Here is a 19040-nt window from a genome sequence, read left to right as displayed (position 1 = left end):
GCAGACCACACTGACTAGCAAAGGAGAAGATTCAGCGTCTGTCCCACAACCTCGGCAGATCCCTGCCTCTTTTTTTCCTTCAGAAATTCAGCCACCAGCTGAAATATTTGGAGTTGGCGCGCGCGCGCGTATCTTAACAACCCCTTCGCATTCTTACGGAAACTTACACTTAGCAAAAAGTCTTTCACGTATGTGCCTTCACTTGAAACTAAGAACTCCCCTCGAAGTCGGGCATCATTATGCCAATTTTACGGAGGGAAACCGAGGCCCAAAGAGCCCGGGGATGGCTTACGACGCCCCAATCGGCAAACACGAGGTCAAGGGCCGGGACCCAGGCTGGCCGACTTCACCGCCGACCGAGGCATCGTTCCATCGGCTTCTCCGAGAATGGCTTTGGACTTGGGTTGGCGGGAATCAGAAATATGCTAGACTTAATTCTCAAGAGAAAATACTAACGACCATCCATCAGCTGGGCTGCGAATCTATCAAAACGGTCGCTTGGCAACATGCAGGCGGCCACGCCAACTTTCGACCAATCCGCAAATTGCTGGCACGGGGACTCCTTCTCGGCGTCAATGTCGCTTCTGCGCATGTGCCTTCGCCTTCAACGCGGGGGAAGCCTTTTTCTTCCTTCCCTGCCTTCCGGGCGACACAGGAAGTGGCTCCGAGGCGCCTGCGCGGTGGGTCCACGGTAATTGGGGCCGTTTCCTTCACCGGCGTGAGGGTATTTCGGCCCTTGGGGTTTCTGGGCGCGGCGGCTCGCCTTCGCCACCTCCGCGACCGAGCGGGTTCGCAGGCTCCCGAGTCCTCCCGCTGCCCGCCACCGGCTCCCCGTCGCGGCGTGACTCTCAGGTAGGCCCCGTGCCGCCTCCCTCGCTCCCCGTCGCCATGACGCCTCCGATGCCCGGCCCCCCGGCGGAGTGCGCCGGGCAGCGATGCCCCTGGGCGCGAGCCGGCCGGTTAGCGAGCTTCATTACTGGCCCCTGGGAGGGGCTCTGGGGTCTCCCCGGGTCTAACCCCCTCGTCCTTCTCTTGGGGAAACTGAGGCACCGGGAAGGGTCACAGAGTTGATGGCAGCGTCTGTCGTCTTCGTCCTTCCCTGTTCACAGTTCTGGCTTATCAGACACGTGCTCCCACCTCCTCGGAGAAGCCTTCGTGACCCTTCTTCTACAGAAGGGCATCCGTCCCTTTCCGTCTCTCCCGCGTTAACCTTTCTTCGTTGCACTTATCTCTGAAACTTGTCTGTTCCTTTGTTTCTGTCCTCCTCTGCCAAGTATTTACTGTAAACACAGAGACACGTTGTCCCCAGGCAAGTGTCTGTTAACTACCAGCCGCCTTGGCCCGGGCTCCCTGCCGAGCGCCGGGTGTTTCTAAGAGGAGTCCAGACCGCCCTCTGTTCTTGGAGCTGACATTTTGCTGGGGAAGAGGTTGATGGCACACAATACTAGGTCGTGACAGGTGCTCCGAAGAAAACAGGGTGGTGTTATCTGAGGCTGGATATGTTAAATCAGGAAGGCAGTGGAGCCTCTGAGGGGGAAAAGATAGGTCTAACAGCTTTATTTAAGTACAGCTTACCTGCTATCACGCATTTAAAGTGGGCCTTTTGATGAGTTTGGGAAGTTGAACACAGTTGTGTACACATCACCCGCAGTGCAGTTTGAGAACATTTCCGTCACCACCCCCACCCCCCAACATTCTCAGGAGACAGACCAAGACAGCTGGAGGCTTGGGAGAGGGCGAATCATCCCAGGCCGAAGAACAGATAGTAGAAATGCTGCAGGGCAGGGCTGAGCTTGCTGTGTTCACAGGTGGAAAGGATGCCCCCAGAGCCGAAGAGGCCAGAATGCCGGAATGCGGCACAGGCAGGGAGATTGTTTGGAGGTGTACACGTGTCCTCCGAACTTCTTGAGGGTTCCCCATGCCCTGTATAACGTGTGCTCCACATAGGCTGACTAATACTTGAATGACCCTTGCTCCTTCCCTAAGTTCATCCCAAATGCCAGAAATGTTCTCTCCCAACTTGATAGCTGAAGAGAGGGAAGGAACAGAAGAAAGAATTTTCAGGCACCGGGCATGCGACCTCACTTGGTTTTCATGATTCCGTGAACTGGATGTTAGTGAATCTCTTTTTGTGGTTGAGAAAATCAAGGCTAAATAACCTCCGTAAAGCCCCGTAGCTAGTGACTGCAGTAGCTTTGTTATTCCTCTGTTCACTCATGCAGTTCACTGGTGTTTCAAGTGCACCTCTGACATTTGAGGCACAGGTAGTTGGCACACACCACGTCCTCTCACAGAGTTGCTTCTGAGATACTAACGTGCTCAGAGCTGTTGCTTTGACCAGGATATCCCACTCATTTTCTTCATGAAGTTGGGAATCCCAAATGCCTTTCCAAAATCCCTAGCAATTTCCCCATTCTCTGTTGTTCAGAACCTAATACTAGACCTTTTGATACTCAGTTAAACCAAGTGGATTACTTTTTAAAACTCGTTCTACAGAGAAAGTGCTGAATCTTTGCCAGGACTAATTGCTTTTCTTAGTAACTTCATGCAGACATAGGACCTAAGCCAGAGTGTAGAAATTAGTAAGAGGAAAGTAAATTCTCACTGAGTGGTGACCTGGAAGAGTGGGGGCTTCTGCTGGTTTACTGTTGTATTCCTGGTGCAAAGCTCAGTGTCTCAAATTATGTAGGAAAGGGGTGAATTTATTTTCTAGCTGGTGACTGAAAGTACTTGCTGTAATGTACTGGTTTACCAAGGGTGACAAATGAAAGACGGAAATAAGGAAACTGGATATGGGGTGTATAGGAGCTCTGTCTTTACAATTTTCTATAAATCAAAAACTGTTCTAAATATTTCATTTTTTTTTTTTTTTTTAAAGATTCCATCTATTTATCTGAGACAGAGAGAATGAGAGACAGAGAGCGTGAGAGGGAGGAGGGTCAGAGGGAGAAGCAGACTCCCTGCCGAGCAGGGAGCCCGATGCGGGACTCGATCCAGGGACTCCAGGATCATGACCTGAGCCGAAGGCAGTCGCTCAACCAACTGAGCCACCCAGGCGCCCATAAATATTTCACATTTAAAAAGCACTTACTTAACACACTTTTTTTTTAAAGATTTTATGGGGTGCCTGGGTGGCTCAGATGGTTAAGTGTCTGCCTTCAGCTCAGGTCATGATCCCAGGGTCCTGGGATTGAGCCCTGCGTAGGGCTCTCTGCTCAGTCTGGAGCCTCCTTCTCCCTCTCTCTCTGCCTCTCCCCCTGCTCATGCTCGCTCTCTCTCTCTGTATCTCTGTGTCTCAAATGAATAAATAAAATCTTAAAAAAAATTTTTTTTAATTTACTTATTTGACAGAGATAGCGAGAGGGAGAGCACAAGTAGGCAGAGCTTTAGGCAGAGGGAGAAGCAGGCTCCCTGCTGAGCAGAGAGCCCGATTCCGGATTCGATCCCAGGACCCTGGGATCATGACCTGAGCTGAAGGCAGACGCTTAACTGCCTGAGCCACCCAGGCGCCCCGATTATCCGTATTTAGATCTCTTTAAAAGAGAGAAACCTAGCATCAAGTCATTTTTCCCTTCTGTGGCTTAATTAGCTTTATATTAGCTCTCAGGAATATTGATTACTGAGGAAAGGACCTGTCCTTAACGTTTTCCATTATTTTTTAGGGCCAGAATGAGTCTGTTTGGAACCACCTCGGGTTTTGGAACTAGTGGGACCAGCATGTTTGGCAGCACAAACACAGATAACCACAACCCTATGAAGGTACCACATGAAGTTTCACAGGATGTTTAGGAAATTACAGCCCAGGGTTTCCCACAGTGAGAGAGATCCAGATAGCTTGGGAGCCTCCTTTGGGTCAAAAGCTCTGAAACTTTGTCTAGCCCACTTTCTCAAACTTGGAGCACAGAAATCGTGTCCCCTGTGCTCGTGTCCTGTGCCCCCTGACTTTCTTCACTTAAGTCACTGAGGTGCTTGTTAAAATTGTGGACTCCCAGGGCCCAGCCCACAACTGTTGAATCAGAATTTACATTGGGGTGGGGGCAGGCAATGGCTCTGATCGAGCAGTTTGGGGCCAGAGTGAACTGCTGGGCTATCACATGGAAAACATCATCCTGGGCATTTCACTGAGAGTGCTGCTTCAGGTCCCAGCAGTGCTAGCCCTTCCACTAGCTCCTTTGTGACTCCTCCTTTGGATCAGAGCAAGAGAGGTCCGGTTCACTTAGTTCTTAGCACAAGGAAAGTCCACCATGAGTGTTCAGTGAGAAAGAAAACAATTTTGAATGAAATTGGTGATTCCTATGTTGTAACATTGACTCCCCCCCTCCCCCCCCAGGATATTGAAGTAACATCCTCTCCTGATGACAGCATTGGTTGTCTATCTTTTAGCCCACCAACCTTGCCCGGCAACTTTCTTATTGCAGGATCGTGGGCTAACGACGTAAGTGCTCCTTATGTGCATGTTCTAGAAGTCTTATCTCTTTGTATGGGCAAGGTTAGCTTTCCATTCGGCTTCATTCTTTCCCAAGTGAATGAAACAGAGATGACCTTTTTAAAGAAATCAGTGGGTGTGACCCTTCTGAGTAGGGCAGACATCACTTGTTACACTGATGTTTGTTAAAAAAAGCATGATCATATCACTCAAAAATTCCTACTCTAGTTCAGTAATTTGACATGGATTCACAAATCAAATGTAGTATCATTGAGAAGGACTGTTATCCACGGTGGTATACATAAACTTACAGGTATCCTGAAAATGTCTTAAGGCAAATGGTAAACTTTTTTCAATTTCGGATATAGCACACATCCCGCATAGACATTATACTTAACCTATTGTGCACAAAGAGAAAGACAAGAAATCATACTGCACAAAAGGAAAGATAAAAACTCTGGTAGAAAAATAAGCAAAGGATGTGAAGAGGCACTTTGCAAAAGGAGTGCAGGTGGCCCATTAGTGTGAACTTGAACCATTCAACCACACTCATAAGCAGATAAATTCAAACTTCTGTGATGGAGACCCTGTCGAGTTAACAAAATGAGAAGTTTAAAAGAATAACACTTGATCCCAGCAAAAAAAAAAAGCTGAGACCTTACACGTACCGCTGGTGGGTATATAAATTGGTACAGCTCTTCTGAAGGCTAATTGGCAGTATCAGAAATCCTTAAGTTTATACCCCTGCATCTCAGTGGTTCCCCTCTGGGGCTTGAGGAAGATCTCCAATAATGTACTTTACGTGCATAACTGAATTAATCCCTTAACAGCTAACGCAGTGATCCTACTGTCCTCCATCTTCTGACGCAGCTTATGAAAGTTAGAGATGTAGAATAACTGGCCCATGTCCCACATCTAAGGAAGCAGCAGCCGGGATGCTGCCCCGGCAGTGTGACCCCGGATCTGTACTCTTAGCCACTACCTGATACTGCCTCATTGTATTGTATTTTATTTTTATTTTATTTAAAAGATTTTATTTATTTGTCAGAAAGAGCGCACAAGCAGGGGGAGCGGCAGGCACGGGGAGAAGCAGGGTCCCTGCTCTGCTGAGCAAGGAGCCCGATGCAGGACTTGATCCCAAGACCCTGGGATCATGACCTGAGCTGAAGGTAGATGCTTTACGAACTGAGCCACCTGGGTGTCCCAATCTCATTTTAAAAAGTCTTCATGCTAGTGGAAGTTCTGAAAATTGTAATAACAAATAATGTATTTTATGGTATGTTTGTGTGCTGGAAAACCATTTTAAAAGTTTTGGAAAAGATTTTTATGCAACAGTGGGGGTAGCGGGGGGTTGAGAGAACAGGAGGAGGAGGAAGGCAGTCATGGTTGAGCAGGTTTGGTTTCTACATGTTTCTGGAAAGACTTCACGTGATTCACTGCTGAAAAATGTTAGAAGAATGTTTAATGGCAGTTAATAATGCAAGGGAGAAAAGCTTCAATTAAAAGAGTGAAGGTACTCTATAATCTAGTTTTTTGAAGAAAATATGTGTGCATAGAAACACTGAAAGCACAATGAACTATTAACTATAGTCTGGTGGGAGTAAGGGGATTTTTTATTTTCTTGTCATATTTACAAAATCTGTCAAGTAAAATGCATTACATTTATAATCAGGGGAAAAAATGATGTAAAAAACCAGAATATTCAGAGACGAAAGGTACGTTTCCCCTGTGGTCTTGGTTGTCTGGATGGTGATGGATAACATTGTACTTTAGAAGACAGATATATCTCACAGATGTGATGAGAAATTTATCCGCAGTTTTAGGTGTAAGCAAAAGAATTTGTATATTTTGATGGCTTGGAAAATTAGGAATAGGGAAATAGCTACTTGAGTAGACTTTTCAATTGCTTTATTTTTTTTTTAAGATTTGTTTGTTTATTTTAGAGAGGGAGCACAAGCAGGAGGGGCAGAGGGAGAGATCTCAAGCAGACTCTGAGATGAGCACGGAGCCCAACGCAGGGCTCGATCCCACGACCCTGAGATCATGACCTGAGCCGAAACCATGAGTCGGACGCCTGACCGACTGCGCCACCCAGGCGGCCCTCAATTGCTTTATTCTTAAAGTTAGATAACTAGGTTTATATGAGAAGTTTGTGTATATTTAAGTTGCACCCCATTAGTTATTGGGTGTTAAATGCATGTAAAATGTCATAAGTTGCTATGTTTGCATTAATTTGTCATATTACTGTAGGTTCGCTGCTGGGAAGTTCAAGATAGTGGACAGACTATTCCAAAAGCCCAGCAGATGCACACGGGGCCTGTGTTAGATGTCTGCTGGAGTGATGTAAGTTTCATTCCATTTTTCATGTTTTCTACAACATAAAATCATGTGTTACCTAGAGTATATATTTCTACTTCTATATAACCTGAGCCGCAAATAGCATGTATGTATACACATTATTGGAATTCCAAGTTTCTGAGTGTCAGTACAATAATTTATTGATATTCCTAATGTAGTCAGTTAATGTTAGCTTCAGTTTATTTGAGTTTTTCTTGCATAAAAAGTTCATTTTATTGACATGTTACCTTAAGCAAACAATTGAATTATTTCTGGAAGCTCTTCCTACCTTTATGCCATGAATTTTTATGTCATTTTAAAATTAGAAATTTAGTATCCCAGAAGGTAAATCCTAGTGAAAAAAAGAATCCTTTTCTATTAATAGGTATTTGAAGTCTTTGGGGTTTTTGGAATTCTTTTTCCTCCCAGATCCTGAGCATCAGTAATATAAGCAAATATGTTCAAGTTTATTTGGCTGTGAGTTTTTGATAGGGGAGGATGTATCAAAGGGACCCTTCCCAAAGGTGCACCGGAAGGGAAGGTAACTGGTGAGCCACAGCAAGAGCTGCAGCTGTAAAGGGGCCTGTCCCCTTCATAAAGGAGGAGCCAGTGCCAGTGGACAGCTCAGCCTTTCTCTCCCTTCTGCCACTGCTGCCCAGCAGCTGAGCCCAGCAGAGGCAAGAAAACGGGGGCCCGAGTGACGGGGGCAGACAGATGCACCTCCATGCTGAGGAAGCCAAGCCTCCAGGCCCCTCTCAGGCCTTATATGTAATTTTTAGTCAGATTCATTAGTTATGAATTGCAGACAGTAAAATTGAACCTTTTTAGTGTATAATTTTGTCAGCTTAGAGAAATGCGTAGAGTTGTGGTCAGGGTACAGAACAGTACAGCCCCAGATTCCCTCCTGCCCTTCAGTCACATGCTCCTCAGTTTCTCGCTGCTGGAAACCACCGATGTGTTTTCTGTCCCTGTGGTTCTGCCTGTCCCAGAATGTCACGTGAATAGTCCTGTACCGTGTCATCTTGGAGTCTGGCTGCTTTCACTCAGCAGAATGCACCTGAGACTCATGCAGGTCGTTATGTCAGTCAGCAGTTGTCCTTCTTGCTGAGAAGTATCCCATTGTGTGGATGTGTCACCGTTTGTTCACTAGGAGGACATTTGGATTGTTTCCCATTGTGGTCATTACAAATAATGCCTCTGTAAACAATTGTGTACTGGATTTTCTGTGAACAAAAGTTTTCATTTCTCTGGGGTTAATATCTAGTAGTGGGATTGCTGTGTTGTATGTTACATATATGTTTAATTTTGTGAGAAATTGCCAAACTACTTTTATTTTATGTTGTCATTTTCAAATTACACCATTCATTTATGTGATCTTATTTGATTTTATAACTAAGAAATGATTCTATTTATAAATATTTTGAAATGGTTTAGGAGACAGAATTGCTTCTGTTTTCATCATTAGCTATGATAGGCTTCTCTGAGCATTTTTGTCATCTGAAAAATGTTTTCTTGACATATCTGATTTGGATTATTATGAGACAATAATAGACTTGTGAAAACAATTTGAAAAGTGATTGCAGATACAACTTATTTTTAGTTTACATGTGGAAAAGCAGCAACTTGAGTAAGTTGAAAATCTTTCTAATTTATTTTGCCTGTCTTTTTTTTTACGATTGGGTAACAGATCAGAATGTAAAGTTTCTTATAAAGTAGGATAAGAAGTAGAATTAACTGATAAAGGAATTCTATTGCCCACATGTTACTGAGTGGCTGTTGGCATTTACAAAAAACAAAGACAGCTATTTCCTTTCTCTAAGTTGTGTGTCATCTAATGGAAGAATCAAACACGGTAATGAAGAGTTCTAACATAGTGAGCCGAGCTCAGAGAGGGTCAGGGTGTCCTGGTTCTGGCTTGTAGGGAACACAGAAAGCAGCTATAAATTTTGGGAGGGGTGCCGTGAAGGCCTCACTGAGGAGACAAGTTGAACTGAATCTTCAAAGAGAAATGAACCCTGTGCCTGTAGCTTTTTGAGCATTGTATCATCCAGCTCTAGTTCAAATTTGGGCTCTAACTCTTCAGCATTTTGATTTTGGCAGGTTTCTTAATCTGTCTGTGTTTGTTTCCTCATTTGTAACATGAAGGTAATAATAATTACAACAGATGATATTTCATTAAGCAAATAATTATCAGGCTCCTCTAGTATGCTAAAGCCCTGGGGATATAGTGGAAAGGGAAGTAGGCAAGATGGGCAAATACCATATTCAGGACAGACAGAATTGCAGATGGTAGAACTTTGTGGCAGCTAGACTGCATCTACATAAAGTGGCTAGCACGGGGTTAGTTGACAGACTTGTCTGAGGGAACGTAGTGAATGGCTAGGTCGAGGCCCAGACCCAGACCTTCCTGGCTCCAGAACCCATGTGCTTGACAGCCTCCCTCGGAGGCTTACAGGAAGGGGAACGGGCTAGTGTGGGAGGTGGGAAGAGCGTTTGGGAGAGGAAGGTACACATATAACACCACCACAGAAGCACAGAAGCGCCAGAGTTACCTTGGAAGCATAAAACCCAAACTTGGTGAAGATGATTCTTCAGTGCTGTAAGAACACATGGTTCGCTGTGTGGCCATAGCAGGGTGGGGAGCAGCTGGCTGGAGAGCACTTGCAAATACTGTTTCTCTTCCATGGCTTTTGCTAGATTAGCCTCCGTATAGGTATGCCCAGTGGGATCTGGCCTGCTGCTCCGTGGTGCTGATTACAGCCGTAGGATGGGCATTTTATAATGAGGTTGAGAGGCCAGTGTGTCGCTCAATCTCAGGGTAGCCCACGACATACATGGGTATCTTTCTAAGGATTTATGGAGTTACCCTTACAACTTCACTGATAGAGAAGCAGGTTTTATCTTTTCTTTCAGTTGGAGAACTGGTGACTTTATATGGGAAGAAATTGTTGCTAAGGAAGGATGGCAGTAAATCTTTGAGCTTTGGAACCAGAAATGAGATAATCTAGGTCACTGGTCAGCAGACTATGGCCCATGGGCCAGAAATGGCCCACTGCCTATTTTTGTAAATAAAGTTTTATTGGCACACAGCCACATTCATTTACATAACGTGTATGGCTGCTTTCAAGCTATTATGACTTTAAGTTAAGGAGTTATTCACTAAATAAATGGCTCTTTAAGAAGAAATTTGCTAACCACTGGTCTAGACTTTCCATTTAGGTTTTCCTCTTTCTAAAAATTATCCTGTGTTTTTTCATATATGACTTCATTTATGAGTTCTATATATGAATATTTTTAAAACCACTACACAATGATTGCTAATTTGTTAAGCTGTTCTGTAGTTTTCATAGGACCAATGATTATTGAAAATTAGTGTAGTTTTATGGTGTGCACTTTAGAATGCTATCAGATATGTAGCCGAACAAACGTATAATGATAATAAATGCATGTGTGTGTATATAAAGAGAGAACGATGCACTAAATGTGGCAAAATGTTTACCATTGGTGATTCTAGGTGAAGGGTTTGTGGGTATTCATTGTTTTTATTCTTGCAACTTTTGTGAAGGCTTGCAGTTGATCAAAAAAGACTTGAAATTAGGGCACCTAGGTGGCTCAGTTGATTAAGTATCTGCCTCTGGCTTGGGTCATGGTCCTGGGGTCCTGGGATCGAGCCTCGAGTTGGTCTCTCTTCTCTGCGGAGAGCCTGCTTCTCCCTCATCCTCTCCCTCTGCCTGCTGCTCTTCCTGCTTGTGTGCTCGCTCGTGCTCTGTCAAATAAAATAAATTAAAATCTTAAAAAAAAAAAAAAAAGGCTTGAAATTAACCAGAAGAAGAAGAATATGTGTAAGTGGCCCCTACTACATATGGATGCAGGATTTGTAAAAACTACTCGTGGAAGGTAGTCAGTGGCCCACGAGAAAGGAGAGGGTCAGGGGCGGGAGACTTCATTTTCCCTGTATAACTTCACATGTTGTTTGAATTTTTTTATCCTATTTATTTGGTATCTCTTAGGAAAATAAATCAGTAATGAAGAAACAGAGTGAAAAATGTGTTTCATATGTGACAGTGAGTTTATAATACACTGGCTCCCCAATAATTAGAAAAATAAAAATTGCAAAACAAAACCTGCCTCAATATGATCAACCTAACATACAGATAGAAATTGTATATATTTTTTTTTAGAGTGACAGATTTTCTTGATTTTCTTTTAGGATGGGAGCAAAGTATTTACAGCATCATGTGATAAAACTGCCAAAATGTGGGACCTCAACAGTAACCAGGCAATACAGATTGCACAGGTAATAAACACTGTGCCCAGAAAGGCTGGTGCCGGGGTTGTGATGACTTTTAAATTCTAATTCTCTAGTATAGAAAAAGTGCAGTTGACTCTACCAGATCAGTTAGACTTACGCATTCCAGAAACCTCTTTAGCATCAGAGTAACACCAGGGTAATAACCACTCTTAGGCCTACTGGTGTTTCACAGATGGTCTGTCATGGGTCTTCTGTATGTGTGTAGGTAAGGATGGTGTCCTAAGGAGTTAGTGATATTAAAGCCTATAAAGACAGATGTCACAAGTGGGCCTCAGCATTCACGTGTTCGACGTTCTGACAGCCATGTGTGGCTTGCCTTTTGCCAACTGCGTTTGGACACTGGTTCATTTGACGAGTATTTACTGAAGGCCTACTCTGTGCCCGGTACTGCCGGTCGGAGTAGAGACACAGCAGTGAGTAAGAGGAACGTTTGCATGCGCTCCTGGAGCTTTTACTAGGAATAGCAGGCGGGAAGGGCACAAGTAATGAAGCTCAAAGACGCGAGAACCAAAGGGTCTGACCTGGTTGGGAAGGGGGGCCTCTTGACCAACAACCGTTTTCAGAAAGGCATTACCTACTCTGAGCTCGCAGTATGTGTGACTGTGTGCCAGAAGCATCTCTTTGATCTCTTCATTCACGTCACCTTAGTCAATAAAGGAAACTGTAGAGTTCCCAACTAGTTATTTCTGAATATCTCCCTAGGAGGGGCTTACTTTGACTCTCATTATGGGTAAAATAAAATTAATGTTTGTCAGGATGGAAAGTAGATCTATGTTCTTAGGTTAAATTAAATGTCATGGTCATTGGGAAGGGCTTGGAATCCTTTGGTGTTTGTTTGGTATGACCTCAGTATGTATTTATTTATTTATTTTTTGAGATTTTATTTATTTGACAGAGAGAGAGGGAACACAAGCAAAGGGAGTAGGGGAGGGAGAAGCAGGCCTCCCGCGGAGCGGGGAGTCCGATGCGGGGCTCGATCCCAGGACCCTGGGATCATGACCCGAGCCAGAGGCAGACACTTAACGACTGAGCCACCCAGGCGCCCCTGACCTCAGTATTTAAATTTGTGCCTTCTCTTTGAGTTTCCAGAACTGAAGCTGCTTACACATAGTTAACATTTATCTTGATCTGTTTTGATTTTGTCTTCTTGCAAGCACGATGCTCCTGTGAAAACCATACATTGGATCAAAGCACCAAACTACAGCTGTGTGATGACCGGGAGTTGGGATAAGACTTTGAAGGTATGATACACCAGTGAGGGGACTGCACGGCCTGACCAGGAGTGACATTAATTCGTACACTGTTTGGACGATAGCTCTGAATGGTCACTTACTGGCTTTTTTTTTTTTTTTTTGCTTATAGTTTTGGGATACACGATCATCAAATCCCATGATGGTTTTGCAGCTCCCTGAAAGATGTTACTGTGCCGATGTGGTGAGGGATTTCTAACTTAATATATATATCCTTTTAAGAGGAATACAAATTTCTTACCTTACGACAGTTTGCAATTAGAGGGTAATCTAAAAATCCCTCTAACTTGAATAATAAATACACAGAGGATATAGTTCAAATGGCCGCATGGTCAGTATATAACGTCTGTTGTGGCTGTAGGAAAGTGGGCAGTAATGTGTGGTGTGGTGTTGGATCTTTGGGGACTGAGTGGAAGAGAAACAAGAACTTTCTCTGTCCATTTGGTTATAAGTCTTCCAGTTTTGTGCTAACAGCCAGTAATTCCACTTTTAGGAATTTATCATGAGAAAAAAAAGACACAGATGGTCTTTGTTCTGTATAATGTAATGAAAGCTTGGATGTGGCCTGATAAGCCAACAAGACCAGTGAGGTTAAATGAACTCATTTGAGGGAATATTGGACAGCAACAGCTAGTATTCTTGGAATACATGCCTTGAGTGAAGGACATAAATTATGTAGGAACATACATACATATATACATAAGCATGCATGATGCCTGGAGAAGCCCTAGAGGAAAACATAGCATGATATTAACAGCAGTTAGCATTTGAAAGGGTGGTGTAGGTGATTTTCTCTTCTTCCCTATTCCTCAGTATTTAAAAAAAAAATCCTATAGTTTATAGTTGTAAAAAATGAGTCTTTTAAAAATGGATGTTCTTTCAAATAATTATTTCCCTAGATTTTCATGAAGAATGCTGTGATATCATTGGATTTTTTAAACTTAAAAAAAATTCAGACTTATTTTTCTGAGTCTAAAAACATGGATCTAATATTTTGGTATTTAAAAAAACACATTCCTTCATTTTAATCATGTCTCTGCTTCCCTCCATTCCCTAGATCTACCCTATGGCCGTGGTGGCAACTGCAGAGAGAGGACTGATTGTCTACCAGTTAGAGAATCAACCTTCTGAATTCAGGAGGATAGAATCTCCACTGAAACATCAGGTGAGTCACATGTAAGATCAGGAAGTGTGTACTTTGTGTCACGTGTGGACTACAGTTGTACTTTCAGAAACCTAGAAGTATTTTTAAAGGGGTGAATTTAAGGATACAAGCACACGTATTTTGTGGGTAGATACTGTCCATCCCTGGAGGAGCCCAACTTCTCTGTTGTCTCCAGAGGTGCCCCCTGGATGGCTGGATGCTGCTGTATACAGTTGTGTGCCTCCGTGGATGGGCTCCGTCGGGTCCTAGCGCCCAGCCTCAGCTCTGCCTTCATTGGGCCCACACAACACTCGGCTTTTCCGTGCAGTCTCCCACCCGCCACAGACTCTTAGATTTTCTTCATCTCTTCCAACTCCTAGGCTCTCCCTCCTCAAGCCTTTGTCTCAGCAGATCAGCTTGGCTCCTGCTCAGAGAACATAGTGGTGGGGAGCTTCTTAACTTCTTCCTGGGGAATCTAGAAGTCTGCCTGCGCCTGCATCTTTCCCTGCCTTTCTCCTGCCAGTTAGGTGAAGTCTGTGCTCTGTGAATGCTGGTTTTGTGGTGGGGCTCCATGGTGACCCCACCTCCTCCAGGGATATCTGGACACTAATCCCCCCCCCCCCATTGGCACCCCTAGCACGGATGCGTGCTCCAGTCTCATTCATCCTAGGAAGCAAACTCTCTTGCCCCACATCCTCCGGTACCACCTGGACCCCTTTTCCTTTGCAGTTAAGCATCTCACATGAGTTTTCTTAGTTTCCTTACCTCCCACTCATTTCTCACGCGACTCCTTTGAGGCCTCTGCCCCCGTTACTCCACCGAAACTGTTTTTGGCTTGGCCACCGATGGCTTCCTCATCCATAATTCTGGGGACGCTGACCAGCCCTCATTTAGCTCACAGAGCAGCGTTCATGTTCTGACATGTTCTTAAACACCCTGCCCCTAGCCTGTCTAATGCCCACCTCTTACCCACTGCCTCTCCGGTGGCTACTTCGTCTTCCTTGATGGTTGTTGCTGCATGTTGGAGCTCCCCAGGCCTCTGCCCTTGCCTACCCCCTTCTCTACTGAAGCAGAACCTCATCTCCTGTCCTTGCTGTCAGTTAAGTATACCTTGTGGTCTGGGGACTCAGATCCCTAACAGACGTCGGGACACCCACAGTCTGACAGCTCCTTTGCGGGGCTCCCAACATTTCAGCCCAACAGTGTCTCACACCAAACCTGGGACCACTTTCTGCAGATCTTTAGATGTTACCTCTCTTCAGGCTTCTCACTGGCTGTTTTCCCCAAAACTGTGTGTGTATGTATATACCTTAAAGATCTACACGCATACATGTTTTACGTATTCTGTTTCATGTTGTCCACTAGAATGTAAATTCAGGCGGAGCAGAGATTTCTCTTTGTTGCCACCTCGTCCTCAGCTCCTAGAACCAGGTCTAATGCATAGAAGGTTTCTGCAGATGTTTGCTGAGTGAACAAACAACCTTAACCCGCTCCTGCCTACCACCCTCAGCTGCCTCCTCCCCATGTGCTCTGCATCTCATGAGATGGGACCTCCACCTGCTCTTGCCTAAGCTGGAAATCTGGACGTCACCCTTGATCTGCTCCCCCTCCTTTTCTCCTGTCTCACTGATCTCCAGGTTCCCTTCTGCCCTGCAGGTGTTTTGGAATCTGTTCATTTTGCTCCTTCCCTCCTGCCACATCTAATCCGAGTCTCCTTTTGTGACTGTAAGAGCTTAGATCTTGTCCCTCCTTTGATCCACTCTCCATGCATGGGTCAGGGGGCTCTTACAATGGCACATCTGACTTTGCCACACCTCTCCTTAAAAACTCAGCACTGACTCCTCATTTCCCTTTGAATAAATCCCAAATTCCTTGACAAAACCTAGTCTAACTGGCTTCATTTCCTGCTATCTGTGCCATACACCCTGGTCTTTGATTTGCTGAGGCAGGCCCTCAGTCTTTGCATAGGGCCACTGTGGTTGTGTTCTTATAAATGGTGCCCCCCAGAGGTGTGCAGTTGCTGGTCTCTGTGCCGAGCATGGGAGGCATAGTCATGGTTCCTGCTGACTTACAGGCTTTTGCCCCTTTTCATTAATTTTTTTTCCACTCTCAAAAGTAATGAGCTGCTTGTTCAAAAAAGGCAAATGATAAGGAAATAGAACTACCATGTATTTTTCCTTTTAGTTAGGAAATTTGTGTGCTCTAGCAAGTGTCATAATAACAGAAACTGCTCTTTACCTTCATTTTCTGTGGCTTCATCCAGAAGCTCTGATCCTGCCCCCATGCCTCCTGAACTCCTCACGGAAGATAGAACCTCAGTTTGGGTAGGGTGGGTGGTCCTCTGGAGTAGGCCAGGTTGTCACGACGGGAAGGAGGGAGTCAGGACCCAGGCCCTGGCTTCCCCTCTGCCCAAGCGGCTGGGTCATGGGCTCTTCTGTGGGATCTTCTGTAGAGTCCAGGAGACCCTCCTTTGGGTCCCCAGAACCGGTGTTAGATCAAGTGCAGCGTGTTGCTTCTGCATCGTGTGGTCGCAGTTTAGAAAGTGCTGGTCACAAAAAAAAGAAAGTGCTGGTCACGTCCACTCTCCCACATGACCTTTGTTTCCCCTGTGATCGCTGGGCAGATGCTATTTCCCTTCTCCATTTGGGGAAGCAGAGGTGCAGAAACATTGGGTGAGTTGCTGCAGGGTGCCCACTTGGTTAGTGGTGGGCTTTGAATCGGGGGCCAGCGCCAGAATAGGAACGGGTGGGGTTCAAGGGGGTGTGTGCACTGCTGGAAGGACAGCAGGCCCTTCCGGCGGTAAAGGAAGAGCAGCGCCAGACACAAGCATGTGGTCCGCAGTTTGTTCGTAAAGTCACGTGGCTGAATAGAGGTAGAAAATAACGCTTGGTGGAGGACTAGAAATAATTTACCGTGTTTGTATAATATGTTTCTGGTTTCTGTGAAACCCAAAAATGAGGTGAACGTTACTTACCTTCACTTAGTTATGAAATCTTGTATTTTACTTTGGGATAACATACTATTTTCTTTCAAACCTTAGCATCGATGTGTGGCTATTTTTAAAGACAAACAGAACAAGCCGACTGGTTTCGCCCTGGGAAGCATTGAGGGGAGGGTTGCTATTCACTACATCAACCCCCCAAATCCGTAAGTGGGCTCCATTTGCTTGCGAATTTTCACTTGAGACTTTTTCAGAAAGGAAAACTCAGTTGAGCCTTTGCTTTTCAGCGCCAAAGATAACTTTACCTTCAAATGTCACCGCTCGAACGGAACCAATACTTCAGCCCCTCAGGACATCTACGCGGTACGTGTTTAGAAACCTTAACCTTGAAAATGCATCTAGAAACTAAACTTGGAGGTGGGTGGCTGAGTCATTACGGGACTCACTCTGTCGTTGTGCATGTTCACGGGCAGAGATCGATGGATTACGCTGTAGGTCCTGGTGGTCTGTTTTTGTGCCACATTGACCATCTTTGCTCTCCGCTGCTGCTGATGGCAAGCGGACGGCTCTTGGGGCCTTCCCCCTCCTTCTGAGTGCTGCCCGACCGCTCACACGCTTAGTTGAAACTGGGAAATTGCTGATTGCTGAAAAAGAAAAAGGCACTTCCCTGAGGTCCACTCCTTGGCGTCCCTGGCTACGTACTCGTGAACTTCTGCTGACTTGTGTTCATAACAAGAGATGCGATTCGGTTCTGGGCTGGCATTTGATCGCAGAAGCACGGCTAGTTTCTCCTGAGATCCACGGGCAGCCGGCACTCATGAAGCGGCAGTCCGAACTTTTTGTTTCCCAAGTGAAGCCAGAGGCATACCGGTACAAACCTGATTCCTCCTCCCTTTTCCACCGTTTCTCATCATGCGTGTTGATCCTTGCAGGTAAATGGGATCGCATTCCATCCTGTCCATGGCACTCTTGCCACTGTGGGATCTGATGGTAGATTCAGCTTTTGGGACAAAGATGCCAGAACGAAACTAAAAACTTCAGAACAGTTAGATCAGCCGATATCGGCTTGCTGCTTCAATCACAATGGAAACATATTTGCCTATGCTTCCAGCTACGACTGGTCAAAGGTGAGCATTCCCAGGCCTGCTGTGGAAACTCTAAGGCAGCGGTGCCAGGCTCTGGAGTCGGAAGGCCTGGGCATGAGTTGTGACTCTTCTCTGGTCTTGCTGGTGACCTTGGCAGGTCACCATCCGTCACTGCAAAGGGAAATAGCACAAGTCCCCTCAAAAGGTGTGGGGATTTGGCCAAAGTCCTACCGTAGAGCCTTTCCCTGGGAACCTGCCCCTGGGAAGGGTCTGGTCATTGTGAGGTCAGAAGTAGAGTGAGCTGGAGGCCATCACTCCAGGAGGCTCTAAGTCCTTCAGTGAGGCCCGGGGTGGTTGCCAGAATATGAGGGGGCACGGTGAGGGCTGCTGGGGGGCAGCAGGGCCAGAGCATGGGCTTTCACTGGAGGCGTTGCTGCTTTGTTTATTATCTGGGGAAGGGAGTTAGGGGCTGACAGGGTCGTGGCTGCATTTTTGAGGCATCCCAGCATGGTGGTAAGGGGAGCAGACCGCGGGATTGGGGCTCCAGGCTGCTGGCTAACAGCTGATGTTTCTCGGCCAGCCCACGTGTTTGCTTCTCAGCTGCTGGTTGTCCTGGATCGTTTGTTCATTTTTCTCATGCCACCCCCCAGCCCCCTCTCCACAGCAGCCTTTCAGACTTTTCCCTGCTCTGCCCTTGCTGCCCAGGTTCCTGACTGGTGAGGTTGCTGGCCTCACCCAGAAAGGCTTTGCCCTCCTCAGTGTCTTTCCCTTTCATCTGCACGCGTGCCTGTCTGCCCTGGCCCATTTCCTTCCGCCTGCCTCCCACCCCAGACATGCCCCAGACTCCCTCACACCCCTCTGTTCTCTCTCCTTCTTCAAGCACCTTCTCTCCCTGCCCACCGGCTCCTGGTCCTCCGTCTGTAAGCACACACTGAAGCCTTCGGCCATGCCAAAGCTAGCTGGGAAACCTTGTTTTCCTCGACTGATGAACGCATCAGTGGGGTTAACACCCACTAGCTTCTGTTCCTTTGGCTGCTTCCTGAGTGCCGCCCTTCCCTGTCAGCTCTAGCCTGACTGGTTCTCCTTGGGGTTCTCCCAACGCAAACCAGTGACCGACCCTTCAGTCTCTGACTTGGTTCCTGAGCTCGCACTCCACTTCTCTTCCAGTATCCCCGTCCCAACAGCGTGAATGCACAGCGTGCCCAGAGTGCCTTCACTTAGGAGAGCAAGTCTTGGAACTCCCGCCCGTGCGTCCTTTATCCTCCAGGCTCACTGCCTCTCCTGGGTCCCTCCCTTGAGTCAGTCACTATCCGTTCACTTGGGGCTCTCAGTGTCACCTTTGATTCTCTCTCTCTCAAAAGAGCTGGGCAGTCCCCAGTCTCTGGTGGCTTTACCTGCGGTCCCCGTGCCCACCCGGCCTCCACACCCGAGCCCTGTCTCGCTGGGTGTGTGCTGATGCGGGCCGGGCAGCTGCGGTGTGTTTCTTGAAGCCGCTTTGCTCAGGCATCCTGGGGGTGCAGTAGTCATGCGTGGTGGTCACTTTCA

At 46.2% G+C, this 19040-nt stretch overlaps 1 protein-coding gene across 1 annotated transcript in view; it reads left to right on the top strand.

Moving 5' to 3' along the window:
* Positions 1-660: 660 nt before the first annotated feature.
* RAE1 (ribonucleic acid export 1) overlaps positions 661-19040 on the top strand; it is a 20252-nt gene continuing 1872 nt past the window's right edge. The window contains exons 1-11 of the mRNA XM_081832539.1: positions 661-852; positions 3663-3759; positions 4331-4435; positions 6677-6769; positions 10974-11060; positions 12230-12316; positions 12438-12509; positions 13383-13490; positions 16510-16616; positions 16698-16773; positions 17343-17537. Of these exons, the coding sequence (XP_081688665.1) occupies positions 3670-3759; positions 4331-4435; positions 6677-6769; positions 10974-11060; positions 12230-12316; positions 12438-12509; positions 13383-13490; positions 16510-16616; positions 16698-16773; positions 17343-17537 (1020 nt within the window). The 5' untranslated portion in view covers positions 661-852; positions 3663-3669. The remainder of the gene's footprint in view (positions 853-3662; positions 3760-4330; positions 4436-6676; positions 6770-10973; positions 11061-12229; positions 12317-12437; positions 12510-13382; positions 13491-16509; positions 16617-16697; positions 16774-17342; positions 17538-19040) is intronic.

Source organism: Leptonychotes weddellii, chromosome 10 (genome assembly GCF_054177405.1).
Source record: "Leptonychotes weddellii isolate Sample4059 chromosome 10, ASM5417740v2, whole genome shotgun sequence".
In the NCBI taxonomy this organism is placed as follows: domain Eukaryota; kingdom Metazoa; phylum Chordata; class Mammalia; order Carnivora; family Phocidae; genus Leptonychotes; species Leptonychotes weddellii.
Note: the sequence above shows the minus strand (reverse complement) of the source record. Positions and strands in the feature narration are given on the sequence as shown.